Genomic DNA, 16,995 nt, shown 5'->3' on the forward strand with positions numbered 1-16,995 from the left:
TCACTTGAGAAGTCTTGACCAGATCCGCGGGGCTCCAAGTCAGCCTTCTTGTTTAGTTGAGGGCCCCAGGGGGAAATGAACACCAGCTCCCTCAAATGATTCGTCCAATTCCTCATTCAACAAGAATATTACTACCAAGGTTTATCACACCTCAGGTAACACCCAGCAGTGTAAGGAAGATCTGACTAGCATTAAACTTACCAGCTGCACTACCATGGCCAGGAGACTACCTCCCCCTTCTAAATTCTGAGAGAAAATGATTTTGAATGCAGAATTTTGTACTAAGCCAGACCTTCAAGTGAGTCAGAGGTATAAAGATTGAGAAATGTATTTCCTAAGGGCACCTTTCTGAGGTAAGCTACTTGACTGACTTGATGGTTTATATCATATGGACATAAGAAATAGTGAAGAACATACTAGAACTGTAATCAAAAACATTTTGAAGATGATGGCTAGGTGGCATGTTTGAAAGGCAATCAGTTCTAATTTGAAAAATCTTAAAGAATGAAATGGATACCATGCACTAGAATAGGAAGCTAGAGGATCTTGGTGATGTGGTGAGGAAAGCATGTTTCTTGTCCAGTTACCCAAGAAGAAGGGTAATCAGAAGCTCCAGGAAACAAAACTGTATAAGAAGGACACAGTCCAAATACTCAGTAACCTAAAGAAAGGGTAGCGTGGTTTTAAGGAATTGGTGGAGGATTAAGGGAATCATTTCACCTTAAGGCTGAGAACATTCTTCTTCATGTGTCCAGTGAAACATGTCATTAGAATCACAGGGAAGGAAATATTGTTGTTCTACACTCTCGTGGCCGCTCTGCAGTGATCCATATTTACCTAGTTATGATGTTCCCAACACAGTCAATTTTCAGCTTTTTAAAAAAAGATTTTATATATTTATTTGAGAGAGAAAGAGCTTGAGTGGGGGAAGAGGGGCAGAGGGAGAAGCCAACTCCCCACTGAGCACAGAGCCTGATACTCGATCCCAGGACCCTGAGGTCAGGACCTGAGCCAAAGGCAGACACTTAACCGACTGAGCCATCCAGGCGCCCCTCAATTTTCAGCTTTTTTTTTTTTTTAATATTTTTTATTTATTTATTTGACAGAGAGAGAGAGAGAGAGGTGTCACAAGTAGGCAGAGAGGCAGGCAGAGAGAGAGGAGGAAGCAGGCTCCCTGCTGAGCAGAGAGCCCGATATGGGGCTGGATCCCAGGACCCTGGGACCATGACCTGAGCCAAAGGCAGAGGCTTTAACCCACTGAGCCACCCAGGTTCCCCAATTTTCAGCTTTTTAAAAAAGAACCTATAGACAAAGTACAGAAGAGTTCATTAGGATTACAGACCAGAATGGAAATACTATCAACCAAAAGACTAAAGCAGAAGTAGTAGCAAGTGGCTACCTCTGGGTGCAGACTGGGGGGGAAATGGTAGAAGGATTTTTGCTTTTCTTCTTTTTGTTTTTAGAAATTTCATTTATTTTATTTTATTGAATAATTTCAAAAGTAACTGATCATCAGAGAGTTCAGGATTCAGACTCGGAAGCTCTTGGTTCATTTGTCCAATTTCAGGCCTCTTCTGTTTCAGTAGGCAAGTCACATAGCCTCCGCACAGCTCGTGTCCTCGCCCATAATAATGCCATTGTCCCTGTGAACCCCACTGTAGTGTCATGAGGGCTTGCCTGGATTGTGCATGCTCAAGCTTCTCATCACCTTCTAAAAACCTGACAAATGTTTGCTCTACTTTATATCCCTCTTACTTATATTAGAGGAAGTAGTTAAGTCGAAATTATAACATGGGTGACTATGTCTGTGTTCTACTTGAGAATGTTCATGTATTTTCAGTCTTTTGCATGATTATGGGCCACGAGGAGGAAGGACCAAGTTTTCCACCATCTACTCTCTATAGCCCACGTTGTTCTTAGTGCCTGACATGGGATTCAGTGTTTCTTGTGTTTTCCTCCAGAGATCCCTGGTGCAAGGAGAAAGGGCTATGGGTCTCTGGGGGTGGGGGAGGGGTTGTCTGCTTGCTACTAGTAGAAAAGTTATGTGAACCTTAAGTTCTACTCTTTAATATGCCTTGTTTATGGAAATTCAACAGATTAACATTGTTCCTTAGTCTAATCTGCCAAGAAGATGTGCCGCTTTTCCTCTGTGGCTTCACATTCCCCATGATGACCACTGGGGTCACCACTGGAGGTGGTGTCCCCAAATTTGAAAAACACTGAGCGATATTTAGATGACTTATGTAATGCTTAGAATATTATGACACACATAATAATATTCTAATTTTGCTCAGCTAAGGTTCAGAGATTGAGTAACCTGCCCAAGGTCACATGGCTTGTAAGTGAAGGAGCCGGATTTCTCCCCGGGTTTATTGGACTTCCAAGCACATGCTTTTGCTCAGCCCTGACTTTAAAGGTGGAAACCTAGATTAGCCTTTCGTGTAGAGTTCTTTTTTATGTACTTGGGAGATAGAACGCCAGCCACGTTCTTGACTTTCTTATAGTTTTTGTCCTTATTCATTGATGGTTTTTGTGTCTTTTTTCAGCCAAAGCTCCAGACAAACCTATTCAGGTAGTTTATGTGCCCTCACACCTGTTTCACATGCTTTTTGAGTTGTTCAAGGTAAGTGGAATTTAAAAACACGGAAAGAAGTCTTCATTTTAAATTACTTTGATTCAGAGCATAATGGATTCATTAGATTAGCATAAGAAAAAGGTTTTGCATAACCATTTAAAAAATTCTATTTCTGATACCCTGTGGGTTTTATAATTTGTACACTGTGAGATGAAAAATTGCTGTGTACGGTACAGTTTTCATGAATATTAGTACATATTGATTTGGGAGCTTAATTGTACTTCAGTGATTTTATGTAAAAATCCATACTGTTTTTTCTTCAGTTTTGAGATTAGAGATGCTTTTTACTTTCCCAACCTGGCGAAGGCTTTACTCGTGGTAGCCAGATCAAAATAAATACATGTTTTTGTGTGTTTATGTTTCTGAACGTTAAGCACTTTGGTGCATCAGCAGTTATTTTAGTTCTGAGAGATCCCATAACCCTTTGACGTATTTGAGTCCATTGAGAAGATCTGACGGAAGCAGAGGGGAAAGATAGGGAGGGGCCGGACCAAAAAGAGGAGCCACCCCCTGCCCGCGAAGAAAAAGAAGAAAATCTCTTTAGACTCCACGGCTTACGTTGCTTTGTTAATCACCAGCTCATGGCATTTATAAGAGCAGTATTATAGGCACAAGGCGTTTAAGCTAAAATTTCATTTCTTCCGATGTGTAAAACCCTAAATTGAACACCTGAAAAATCAGTTATGCTGATTTGCTTCCCAAAATTATAATGTTACTGATGTAACACTTTAAGGTTGAGATGGGCATTCAGTTGTGAACTTTCTCTTCAACAGCTGTGGCTTTTTGAGAATTTCTTTTTAACTGACGTTGCTTCTACTTTTTTTTTTTTCCAGCCAAATGATTAATTTTTGTGGGAAGCATGAATACTCTCAGGTTTTCCGCCTTCTTTAAAGGAAAGGTGCTATGTAAATGCAGACTGAGAAGTAAATGCAGCCTCGTTACGTGTGTTAAAAAACATTCCTCTTGGTTAAGAGTTGAATGACTTAAATACGCTAAGGCAAAAACAAAAAGAGAAAAGAAAGAAAAAAAATACTTAGTATGATGGATGGAAATAAAACTTGATGAAATCAAAATAAAGCATCGGGCAATTTTTCCTTGCTCCAAACACACATTTAGCTAAGTTCTTTAGAGGGGGAAAAAAAGGGTGTATAAACCCAACTAATATTTGCTCCACAAAAGCATTATTGTGTAATAAGTAATCCTGTGCTAGTTTCTTTTTTTAAATTGTGGTTTGTGAGTCAGCGGTATGCTACAAAAAAAGCCTTATTATTTCAGAACTCAATGAGAGCGACAGTTGAACTATATGAGGACAGAAAAGAAGCCTACCCCTCTGTTAAAACCCTCGTTACTCTGGGTAAAGAAGACTTGTCCATTAAGGTAACTACCTGCTTTGTTTGCACACGTTACCGGTTGATTTAATAGTGCCCAGACCCTGAGGAATCCGAGGGAAGAGAAGAAAATGGACCCTGAATGTCTTATTTTTATGTACCACGTTAGGTCTTTAGCTTGTTGCCTCATTTAAACTTAGCAGAAGCCCATTTTTCAGGGAGCTGGACCAGCCCCGGCCCAAGTCTGTGGGATCCTAGCGGCCATCCCTGCCTCCTTTGTTCTAGTTTGTTCACAGTGGAGCTGTATTTCCCTGGGGATTCAAAGCCCTCGTACCTTTTAGAGTTAGTTACCTGGTATGTACTGTAATGAACTTCTTCCTCATACTTAGTATAGATTGACTGTTTTTAAAAAACCATTTTGTACATTACAGATAAGTGACCTAGGTGGTGGTGTCCCACTTCGAAAAATAGACCGCCTTTTTAACTACATGTATTCAACTGCTCCTAGACCCAGCCTGGAGCCTACGAGAGCCGCCCCTCTGGTAAGCATCGTAAAGTGCTGCTTAAGGGAAGACCATTAACCTGAGAAGGGACTCCAGCAGAGCGGCCTTTCTCCCTGGCTCCTTACCCTAGCCTCTCTGAATTTGAATGTTTCCGGCATGATTGGAGGAAGGGAGATTTTATCCCACTGCTACTTTCTTTGTCAATCCTTTTGACTTAGATTTCTTTTCTAATTTTGTCTAAGAAACACTCAGAGCTGAGTACCTCGCTTCCTATTGTAGAGAAAAGGCACCTCCCTTTGGTTAAGGACTGCTGTGGGAGCATCCCTCCCCGCCGGGTGCTCCCTCGGAGGGAAGGCCGCCCGCCCCGCCCCCCCCCCCCCCCCCCCCAGCCAAGGAGCCTCACACGGCTGCCGCGTGGTCCTGGGCACTTGGGCACCACGTGCTGTGGGAGCCCCAAATCACCCGGGGCCTTTGAACTTCCCCCACCACATCTGTTTATATAATTAGAATGTTCAAGTATGAATACAGTAAATTTTGTATAGTAAACAGCATAAGCAGGAAACATATAGGTGGCGTATGCATTTTTAGAGCCCTTTCTGTCTAGGCTTTATTAGGCAGTGAGAAAAGCCTCAGGTTACCATGGCAGCATTTAGATCCTGCTAGGGCCACACTTTGTTCCCCTGCTGAGTGTTTCTAATTGACAAACAACAATTGAACCCTTTGTCATTAAACACAGCCACATAGCTATCAGTCTGCAGAACGGTTGAGGGTACAAATTAAGTTTCATTTTTTAAGTTCTACCTGACTGATAAGCATGTGAGATTATATTTTGTTGTATGAATAAAATCCAACACTTTGCATCATTTATTTGAGACAGAGTTTGTTAACTTGGCATATTGAAAACAGAGAGGAAGTCATGCTTACAGGAGTCAAGAAAATTCTCTAAAGATCAATTTTGAAAGGGGTTGCCTTCACCAGGCTCTGGTACCTACTTAAGTAAATGTCAAAAGAAAAAGCACTACAAGCAAATCCCTAATTGTTTCGAAGGAATATGGATCCTCTATTCCAGGTCTCAAGAGAGCGGCTTGAGGACAGCTGTTCTGTAATCTTTTTTAAAAAATGGAACTGAATTGACGTAAGAGACCTTAAAATATTATGTATCCAACCTTCCATTTTATAGACGAGAAAATAAGGCTAGTGCCTTGCCCAAGGTCGTTGTACTCATTAGGGCACAGCTGGCTCTGGTTGCATCAGCATTCTTTCCCGTGTCCCATACAGCCTCTCCTTTTGAAGAAAGGTTTCCACTAGCTTCTGTCCCAGTTATCAACTGTATACATCCCCAAATCCTGTCAGATTCTTTGACAGCCTGGGAAAACCTGGATGAACCTCACTCAGTCTAGGTTAGAGACCCCTCTTCTGTGTTCTCACGGCTTACCTGGCTCCTCACACCCACCACGGGATTGGGCTCAGGCATTCTCGGCTGTTCCCTGGTAGACCTGAGGGCAGGTTCTGGGCCTTGCTGCAGTGTAGGAGACAGATTTCCTTGGCCTCTTCCTGGACCGTTCTGGTTTCTTTGCTGTGGTGACCACATTCATCATCATGGATATCTTGTCCTCACCACCAGCCATACCCTGTCAGTGCAGAAGCCCTGGAATGACAGTGCGCTCCGTCATACCCAACCCTCTGAGTTAGGCCCTGCCCTGAGGGAGGAATGTAGGAGAGATGTTCGCAAACAGTAGAAATCCATGTAAGCTGGTAAAATCGTGGCTCTGCGGTAGCCATAATGACAGCTTCCATTTATTAACTTTTACTAGGTCTCAGGCACTGTGTCAAGACTTGACACTTGTTAGGTTATGTAATCCTCAGAGTAGCTCCGAGGGAAGATTTTCATTACATCTTCAGATGACAGAGCCATCTCGGAGAGGTTAGGTAAACTGCTCGGAGTGGATTTCTCCTTATGTCTCTCTGAGCCTAAAGCCTGTGTAACCTCTGCTCTAACAAGCGCATTACCCCACTGCCTCCTTGTCGGGGGATTTCATCAGAGGGGCCAAAGCTTGTGGCACTGAACCTGCCCCTCCAGTCTAGACTTGCTGAGATAGTCTCCTTTGTTCTTATTGTTCTTGCCAATGTCTGAGGCTTTTCTGTTTGCAACAACCTGTTACATTCAGGGTTCTATGACATGAAAATGTAAGAGGGCACTGGAATTGTTTTCTCAAAACGAGATACCTGTGACCTACCGTATAGCAAAATATTTCAGCATTCCCAGAACTTTAGGAAGTAGAGTCTCAGGAAATTTTCTTTTCAGTGTATTAGCCTGGGTACCAGTAGATTGGAACTCTTGTGCTACTCATTTAATTTTCACTTCAGAGAGCAAGAAAATCTGATAATGGAACTTTGCGATGATGTGGTTTAGTTTTGTTAACAGTTCAAATTCCACTTGATTTGGAATTTGCTTTCAGAATGCTAACAGTTTACTTAAAAATGCTAAAAACAATTAGTTAAAACTTGTAGTATTTCTAATATTTTCCAAATATAAGAGAAGTGTTTTTGCAGGATGAAAATGACTGTTTGCCATAAAACGAGTATACACATCATTGTAAAGGTTGGATCAGTAATTTCCTTGCTTTAAACCTGACTTAAGAATTCCTTTTAATCGGGGCGCCTGGGTGGCTTAGGCAGTTGGGCATCCAACTCTTGATTTTTGGCTCAGGTCATGATCTCAGGGTCCTGGGATCAGGCCCTGTATCAGGCTCCCCACTCAGGGGAGTCTGCTGAAGGATTCTCTCTCCCCCTCTCCTGTTCATGCTCTCTCTTGTTCTCGCTCCCTAAATAAATAAATTTTTTTAAAATATTTTTTTTAAGATTTTATTTATTTATTTGACAGACAGAGGTCACAAGTAGGCAGAGGCAGGCAGAGAGAGAGGGGGAAGCAGGCTCTCTGCTGAGCAGAGAGCCTGATGCGGGGTTCGATCCCAGCACCCTGGGATCATGACCTGAGCCGAAGGCAGAGGCTTTAACCCACTGAGCCACCCAGGTACCCCAATAAATAAATTCTTAAAAGAGAATTTCTTTTACTCTTCTGAGTAGTCCTCATACCAAGTATGTTAGCATTTGTGCACATCTCACTGTATTATTTTTCTTTTCTCTATAGGCTGGATTTGGTTATGGCTTGCCAATTTCTCGTCTGTATGCTAGATATTTCCAAGGAGATCTAAAACTCTATTCAATGGAAGGAGTTGGCACTGACGCTGTCATTTATTTAAAGGTACTGCACTTTATTAGTAATATGAAGGCATCTTTACTTTTGAAAGCTTTAGGTTCTAATAACTAATGGAGAAGAACACTACATTTTATCTCTTACATTCATTTCAGATTTACTTCAGTTTTATGGGAAAACCAGGGTGTGTCCTGCCCTTGATTTTATGCTCAGATATAGTAAAATTTGGAACATGGAGAAGGAAAAGCTAAAATACTGATTTTTAAAGCCATGATTCTTACTTGCGATTTCTTTTAAATTGCATAAGCATTGAAAGGGCTAATCTAAAATGAGACATTTTCATAAACGGAAGTGTTTTAGTCTTTTACTTTAGAACTCAATGGCTTTCCAAGAATTCAGTAATCATAGTATGGTGATATAAATAGGCTGATCTAATAAGAAAGCTTCCATAACACAAGTTTTCTCATGCGTTGGTGGCATCAGACTTTTATTTATTTCTAAACTCTGGAATATTTGGAAGATTTTTTAAGTAGTTAATACAGGCACGTAGTACAGAATTGAGAAGCTATAAAGGGGAGAACTTAAGACTTTCCCACCGCTGTCTCTAAGCCACTTGCTTTTCTTTCCCCGAGGCTACCATGGTACCAGTTTCTCATGGAGCGTCCTGGAGTTGATTCTGCATTGATAAACAGATGGGGGAAAATAAGTTTTTTCCCGTATAATGATTATTTCAGCATTTTTCCTTTTTTTTTTTTTTTGAGCTTTCCTGTATAGCTTGGAAATCTTGCTATATCCATTCATACAGAGCGCTCATTCTCTTTAACAGCCGTGTAGTGTGATACATGTTGTATGTAACGTGTTATACCATTACTTAGTGCATCTAAATGATGTGCTATTTGATATCACCTTATGGGTATATGTTTATAAACTTCATATGTATGAAACTTTATTTACATATGGGCCTTCCATATGGGCCCTCTGAGAAAGCGATTGGTCAGTGACTAGTGCTTGGCCTAAGACCATAGAGTCAAGATGATTGAGTATCTCAAAGCAGTATTAACTGAATTAAGATGCTTTTTCTTCTGGTTGCTTTGTGTACTTTACTACTGGTTTTGAATGAGTGAAGGTTTTTATTCCTTTAAAGGAGCTTTAATTTCATCCCAGCCAGTCTAAGTAAACTATGAAAATATAATTTCAATATAATTCCAAAAATCTACATTAAGGTTTCTCGTGTTTTAAATAGTAAAATTTGGGTTAGTATTTCACGTGAGAAAAATGACACGTGGCCCTTTGGTGTATATTTTTGTTTGTCTCTTAGGCACTTTCCAGTGAATCATTTGAGAGACTTCCGGTTTTTAATAAGTCCGCGTGGCGTCATTACAAGACCACTCCTGAAGCTGATGACTGGAGCAATCCCAGCAGAGAACCGAGGGACGCCTCGAAATACAAGGCGAAACAGTAATTTCCCACTTTGCTTTCTGTTATAAAGTATCTGATGATTCCCTAGAATGTACCAGCCAGATGATCCCTTTAGCCAGATCTTCTCTGTGGCTTTTTCACTGGAAGAGCAAAGTGATCTCTAAAGGAAGGAAGGACGGCGAGAACCGAGTAGCCAGAGTAGCCCTTCCACTGGAGGTATGAACAGCAGTGAGCAAGGTTTATCCTGCTGTAGATTGGATTTTCAAAGTAAGTTTTGGGATTTGTCATCATCTATGATGACAGGAGGACATTTGACAGGAGGGCATTTAGGGAAGGTCTGTGGGTGGGTTGAATCTGAAAATAAAGAAGTTAAAATGATCAGTCCGGATAAACAAGATGTGGTTTATCCATGCAACGGAAAAGGACACGTACTCTATGATTCCACTTACGTGAGGTACCTGGCAAAGTCAGATGCATAGGGACAGAAGGTAGAATGGTTGCCGAGAGCAGGGAGAATGAGGCGTTAGTGTTTAATGGGTGCAGAGTTTCCGTTGGGAAGATGACAAGGTTCTGGAGGTGGGGGGGGGGGTGTTGCCCAACACTGTGAATGTACTTAATGCCACTGAACTGTTCGCTTAAAAACAGCCATTCCTTACCCTCTTACCGGATAGCAAATGTTATGTGTAGTTTCCCACAGTAAATAAAGGAAAACAGAAAAAAGAAAACTAATCACAGAACAACAGGTTTCACTGCTTTATGGTAGTAAGGGCAACAGTCCCACCTTCGGTTTCCAATTATTTTTTCTCCTGACTGTTATTAGGCTCCAGCTCTACTGGCAACAGTAGCAGCTCTGTTTATTTAAAATAACCTTTTGTTAACAGAACAGCGCTATACGTGCGTTGTAAAAAATTAGAAAATGTAAGTAAGCAAAAAAAGGAAAGAGAAAGCACCGTATTCCCACAACCCAGAGATCACCACTCTTATGACTTTCTGTATTTGCTATGTACACAGATACTTTGCTATATATATACATATATATATATACATATATATATACACGTGTGTGTGTGTGTGTGTGTGTGTGTATGTATGTATGTTTTCCCCCAAATGAGATCTAATTATTTATACTCTTCTACAACCTGGCTTTATTTCATTTAACCATTTTCACCTTTCCAGGTCAGTAAATTTTCATCTTGAGAATTTCCCTGAATTGCCCAAACCTGGATCAGTTCTTGGATTGTATAACAATCTAAGTAGATTTCAAGTTGTTTTAAATCTAGAACAATATTTTTGTTGGTGATAAGAGACCATCCTAGTTGTTCTGCAAAAGTATCCAACCTGGATATTTTTGGCTTCTTCTTCGACATGTCATTTAGCCTTTCCCCCATTTTCTGTATTTCCTATAAACTGCAAGTTCATCTAAAGATTCAAGGGAGCATTTTTTGTTGTTGTTCAGAGTACCTCATAAGCACTATTTCAGAATTACACTGTGAGACCCATGATATCTGACTGATCCCTCCATAGTATAGTTGTTTTTTCCTTTCTCAACTGGAAAGTCATCTGGGGGCTCCTGGGTGGCTCAGTCGGTTAAGCGGCCAACTCTTGATTTTGGTTCAGGTCGTGGTCTCAGGGTTCTGGGATTGAACCCCACGATGGGCTCCCTACTCAGTGGAGAGTCTGCTTGAGGATTCGCCCTCTCCCTCTGCCCCTCCCCCCAGCTCATGCATATACACACTCTCTCTCTCAAATAAATCTTTTTTTAAAAAGGAAAATGTAATTATGGCCTGAATCAATAATTTTATTAATGTTTATGAGTTATTTTTATGAGTTACTTTTAATATCATTCCTTTTACGTTTATTAGCTGACATTCTCCTGTAAAGTTCTTCCTCATCAACACAGGCCATTTAAGTACCTTTTTTTTAAGATTTTATTTATTTGTTTTAGAGAGAGAGAGAGTGCAAGCAGAGGGAGGGGCAGAGGGAGAGAGAGAATCCCAGGCCGACTCCACGCTGAGTGGGGAGCCCAACGTAGGGCTCAATCCCAGGACCCTGAGATCGTGACCTGAACCAAAACCAGGAGTTGGATGCTCAACTGACTGAGCCACCCAGGTGCCCCCATTTAGGTCCCTTTTGAAGTACATCTCCTCCTGACGAAGCAGGATAAGAATTTAAATCTTTCCCTTTAATTAGCAATTTTGAAGGTAAGAAGTAGAGGTAAAATCCATCTTAAATGGTAACAAATGAGTTTCTGGCTTCCACTTTTTCGAGCATTATTATGGATAGTGTAGAATTTCAATACGTTTCAATTAGAACTACACACACACACACACACACACACACACACACACACACACAAAGTGCTCAAGTCTTAAGTTTATAGCCTGACACATTTTTACATCTATATTTCTAGCACCTGGAAAGACCCCCCCTTTCTAATCAGACACTTCCCCCTTTACCATCCCCACCATGTAGCCATTATTCTGACTCGGTCACCCATTTTTTTAACTGACTCTATCACTTGTTAAACTTCAAAGGAACATGTGGCATGTACTCGTTTTTGTGTCCAGATCTCTGGGAGGTCCATCCATGTTACTGCATGTAGCAGCTATCTTTCTGATGATTAAATTAGCACACCTTTGGCCACTGGTGACTATTTTGAGTCAGATCCTCGGTGTTCCTTTGCTAAAACTTTGAAAGCTTTTTCTGGCCCAAGATGATACTGCAGTCTCATCTTCTACCTTCCCTGCCTCCATCCTAGAATCCGCCGTTTCCCTCAAGGAGTCCTGTTTGCCTCTAACAGGTGTTAGAGACCTTAATCTGGAAGTTGGCGGTGTACATTATACCTTGTCTGGTCTGCTTTTCTGGACAGAACTGTGCAATGCATATTTTTAAACCATAAGTTTGTATTGATATTTTCTTTTTTTTTAAAGATTTTATTTATTTATTTGACAGACAGAGATCACAAGTAGGCAGAGAGGCAGGCAGAGAGAGAGGAGGAAGCAGGCTCCCCGCTGAGCAGAGAGCCCGATGCGGGGCTCGATCCCAGGACCCTGGGATCATGACCTGAGCCGAAGGCAGAGGCTTTAACCCACTGAGCCACCCAGGCGCCCCTGTATTGATATTTTCAATTTGACTTTAACATTGCAATATCCCAGCCCAATGTATTGTAACTGAGCACACCTCTTCTTAATCTTGATTCTTAACATAATGCAACAGAAAGGTATTTGTATGCAAATGCAGTTGATATAGCTTTCGATTTTGCCCCATTATAGTAGCATTGGTCTTTTCTGATGAATGCTATAAAGCGTATCCCTACTGATTTTTGTCTCTATGGAAGTATTGTGATGGACCTCTGTACAGTATTGCTGGAGCAGTCATTCATCTCGGAGGTGAAACATAGAGGAGTTTGGTTTGTGCACGTGAGTGCGAGTGGACACATGGCTGTGCATGCAGACATACACACACCATCCCTGGCCAAGATTGAGCTAAACTAGCTTGAAACAATTGGATCCATTTCTCTTGATTTCATTTTCAGTCTCTGTGTCCGTCAGGTGACATGTTGGGCATCACTGTGACCAACGAATGCAAGCTATTGCTCTGCTAGAGGGAGTTGTTTGGGTAGTACAGAAGCGGTCTTTATAAATAATATGGTCCGTTTGGACTGTAAAAAGATGGCTTTAATTGAGTCTTGTTTTAAATGCCATTTTAAAACTCTAAATAGTTTAGCAGGTTGTATACTAACTACGAGTCTTGATTTCTAATATAGTATTAGGTAAACAAGTTTTAGCAGAAAGCAATATTTAAAATTGGAAAGTGGTTAGCCTGATGATTAAAATTGTTAAATTATATAGATAGAATGATTGGTGGTGATCTTGGGCAAATATTTAGTGTAGCTATGGTAAACTTATGAGGTGAATGAGAAATGCTACAAAAATGTATTTTCTAATCAGATTTTTCTTTTTCTTTTTTGGGGGGCTTTTTAAGTTTTTATTTTAATTCTATTTAGTTAATGTGCTGTGTGATATTAGTTTCAAGACTACAACATAGTGATTCAGCACTTCCACACATCGCCTGGTGCTCATCATAATCTAATGATTTTTTTTTAAAGATTTTTATTTATTCATTTGACAGAGATCACAAGTAGGCAGAGAGGCAGGCAGAGAGAGAGAGGAGGAAGCAGGCTCCCTGCTGAGCAGAGAGCCCGATGTGGGGCTCGATCCCAGGACCCTGAGATCATGACCTGGGCCGAAGGCAGAGGCTTTAATCCACTGAGCCACCCAGGCGCCCCAATCTAATGATATTTTTAATAACAGCTTTATTGAGATATAATTCACATACCCCATAAATTCACCCCCTTAAAGTGTACACTTTTAGTGTCTTCACAGAGTGTGGGACCCTCACCACTGTCTAATTTTAGAACGTTTGTACCATCTCAGAAAGAAATCTTGTACCCATTAGCACTCATTCTTCATTTCTAATCAGGTTTTCAACTGAGAATAAAGAACTGTTTTGAGGTATGTATAGAGGGGTGCCTGGGTGGCTCAGTCAGTAAAGCGCGAAGTGTCTGCCTTCGGCTCAGGTCATGATCGCAGGGTCCTGGGATCGAGCCCCGCATCCCTCTCCCCCTGCTCCTCCCCCCTACTTGTGCTCTCTCTTGCTGTCTCTCTCTCTCAAATAAATAAAATCTTTTTTAAAAGTACATATTAGTAATAAATGGTATTTGTTTTTCTGTAATAACCACAGAGAATAATTCTGAGAAGACAAAGCTTTTTTTTTTTTTAAAGATTTTATTTATTTATTTGACAGAGAGAGAGATCACAAGTAGGCAGAGAGAGGGGAAAGCAGGCTCCCTGCTGAGCAGAGAGCCCAATGCGGGGCTCAATCCCAGGACCCTGAGATCATGACCTGAGCCAAAGGCAGAGGCTCAACCCACTGAGCCACCCAGGCGCCCAAGGCAAAGCTTTTTGAATTATCACTATAACTAAATGCTCTGAGTAAATCTTGGTTAAATAGAGAAGGCTGTACTCCAACTCACTGGCTATTCCTGTTATTTTCTTTTTAGGGACAAGATCAAGACTAATAGAACTTTCTAGAGAACTGAATGCTCATATCCTCTCTGAGAAGAAAGAGTATCTTCTGCAAGTCAACCAGAGAGAACTCCTTTCCTCCACCAACTCTGAGCAAGGCACTATAGTTACTCCAGTGCTTGAATGTGTAATTTCTCTATATGATCTGGACCTTTTCCACAAAAACCTTCCTGTAGCTGCTCCAGATCCGCACTAAAGTAGTAACCTGAACAGTTTTCCCTAGTACATTGTTGTGGTTTGGTTGGCGCCTGTCGTAAGAGAGCTCAGGGCCTCATTAGCGCTCTGGTGCCCTCATACCTTCCTCCTCCTTGTCATAGAGTCGACTGTCTACATTCTCCCCAGGATTCTAAGCTTCTTCCTCATTCCAGATACAGCCAGTTTCTGCTGTTGCTCTTTGTGACCAAACACCATGGTTTTCCAAACCACCAACTAAGGCCTGGGTGATCTGGAAGCTGAAGACGCCAGCGGAGCGTGTCTTGGTAATTCCGTCCCGAGGTCCTTCCTCTCCCATATGCGTCCTTTCTCACTCTGTGATTTCAGCTTTTGCCTTCTTGCATCCGAGCTGAGTGAGGTGCGGCTCCTTTCACCATAGCTCTTACTCTCTGATGCGTTGATTTTATTTTAAAATTCATTTGTGTACTTCCATTCTGTCAATTAAAGCGTTCCAAAAGTTGTCTTGGGATTTTTCACTTAACCACTTGGTTTCAGAGATCTTAAGTGAAAAACTACCTTCCAGTCATTATCAAGTTTGTGAAAGTGGGAATTGGAGTTTTTATGCTATGTAAAAATGTTGCCAGTCTACTTATTTTATTCTGTTCCTTTGTCGTTTTCTGAGGAACTGCAAGTCCCCGTGTGATGCACGTTAGTCGTCGTAAAATCGGCTGTTGAAGGGAAGAGGTCTTCCTTGTCGATTTTGAAAAGTAATTTTCATAATTTTCATTTTTGTGAGTTGTTGGCCAGTTTTAGAACTGTCGATCTGATTTTCATACTCCTTTACTGGGAGTAAGTCAGACTGGGCAGAGGCCTTGGGGTGAGAAAAGAGAAGCGAGGTTGTGGTGACCCCTCAGCAACGGCTTGGGGATGGGGCTGTCTCATAGGATTGATTCCTCGTGTAAAAGATGTGAAAGTAATGACCCTTTCCCTTTGAAGTCGCTGGCTTTCTTACCAACGTTAGATAGTATGTCATTATCTTACTAGGCTTCCGTTCCTAAACATACACCTTTATATTTTCAGTAGGAAACAGCGTAGCGGGCAGGAGGCCACAGATTCAGGCCTGCTCCCTCCTGCTTTGTTCTGGCAATGTTTTGCCATGGGGTTGAGGAGATTGTTAGCCCCGCCACACACAAGCTCCCTGTAAGGCTTGAAGAAAGGAAGGAAGGGGTGGAAAAATCCTATCACATTCTTCCCTTCACAGGTCTTTTTCAAAAGTAAAGGCTTCTTTCAGTGTTTCCAGGACTTCATTGGTAGTCCTTTCACTAATGGACTCTGTGGCTCACTCCTACCCAGCTGGCCCCAGGAGTCTTGGCGTTCCTGTCTGCTTTCTGCATTAAGAGTTGAACTCCGCTCCCAGAGCAACTGTAAGAAGAGTTGCGGGAACATCTTGTGTTCTCACAGCTTCGTGGCCCGCGTATTTGTTTCTTCTCTTGTTGCCTGTATGTGCTTCTCCGAACCCAGGTGCGTCTCTCTGGCTGTTTACTCGGGTTGTGGAAACAAATGGTCAAATTACTACGTAGAGGTGGTAAAATAAATAGACATCGACCCTTTTTCAGCTAAATTCAATCAGTTCTCCCATTTCCATTGTGTTTCCCTCTCATTTACTCAATTTTTAGTATTAGGGGACTGCAGCAACTATTTGGACTAGTTCCTGGCACATAGTAGAGGCTTAATAAATAGTAGTTGAATCAAGAAATGAAAACTGACATTTACCTTGGGCGGGGGGGCTGTGTTTCCACGTTCTTCAAGTATTTTTCCAAAGTAGAAACATTTCAAGTCAGGAGCTGTGGAAATACTGAATCTCCTGTTAACAGGGCTGAGAAATGACTTCAAGATGTAGCGAAGGGAAAGGAAAGAAGTAAGGATGGACCCACAGGAACTGTCTGGTTTTTTTGTTTTGTTTTTGGGTCTCTGAGCATCTGATTTTGGTTCTTTAGTACACTGGGTTCTTTCCATCCAATCAAGTGAGATGATTTTACAGCCTCGCTTAGAGGTTCCAAAGAGCCTTCACAGAAAGCCTCCTGTCTGATCCTCGGTGCCGTGAGGCGGGCCATGCGAGTGTGGCCTCCGACCCTCACATGCATTCCAAAGCAGTTCTTCGCTTTGCTGGGGTGAATGGAAGGACCCAAGTGAGTAGTTGGGTCATCTTGTTCCTAGACCTGTGCTCTCAGTGGTGCAGCAGGTAACCAGCGTCATTACTTTTGAGGAATTTCTTGGGTATATTAACCCTCAAGGGTAAGATATAAGCCAAAATGTGTCTATAGTGCAAGAGAATTGCATTCAGGAGAGGTTTTCTTTTGTGTGTTTTCATTTTGGCATAGTTAGAGGAGATAATCAAATGGATTTGGCAGCTTTTACCTAGAAAGACAGGCAACTTAGAGGGTATAGCTGTAGGTAATTACTAGAGTTATTTAGACTTAATTCTATGTTTCATTTAACTCCATGTTCACTACCAGCCCTTTCCTACAAAGACTCCACATTCAGTCCCTGCTTTTATCCTTCAGTGGCCCGGATTACAGCTCCGGTTGGATTTTCTTCCATATTTACAAACACGCTACTCTTGCCATTCCTTATGAACAGTATCTGGGCTGCT

General features: G+C 41.6%; 1 protein-coding gene across 1 annotated transcript in view; it reads left to right on the plus strand.

Moving 5' to 3' along the window:
* Positions 1-14,862, plus strand: part of PDK3 (pyruvate dehydrogenase kinase 3) — a 67,516-nt gene extending 52,654 nt beyond the window's left edge. Inside the window, exons 7-12 of the mRNA XM_080794726.1 lie at positions 2,547-2,623; positions 3,911-4,012; positions 4,395-4,505; positions 7,618-7,731; positions 9,002-9,141; positions 14,165-14,862. Coding sequence (XP_080650852.1) covers positions 2,547-2,623; positions 3,911-4,012; positions 4,395-4,505; positions 7,618-7,731; positions 9,002-9,141; positions 14,165-14,195 — 575 coding nt within the window. The 3' untranslated portion in view covers positions 14,196-14,862. The remainder of the gene's footprint in view (positions 1-2,546; positions 2,624-3,910; positions 4,013-4,394; positions 4,506-7,617; positions 7,732-9,001; positions 9,142-14,164) is intronic.
* The last annotated feature ends 2,133 nt before the right edge of the window (positions 14,863-16,995 follow it).

This window comes from Martes martes (genome assembly GCF_963455335.1).
Source record: "Martes martes genome assembly, chromosome: X".
Taxonomy (NCBI): Eukaryota; Metazoa; Chordata; class Mammalia; order Carnivora; family Mustelidae; genus Martes; species Martes martes.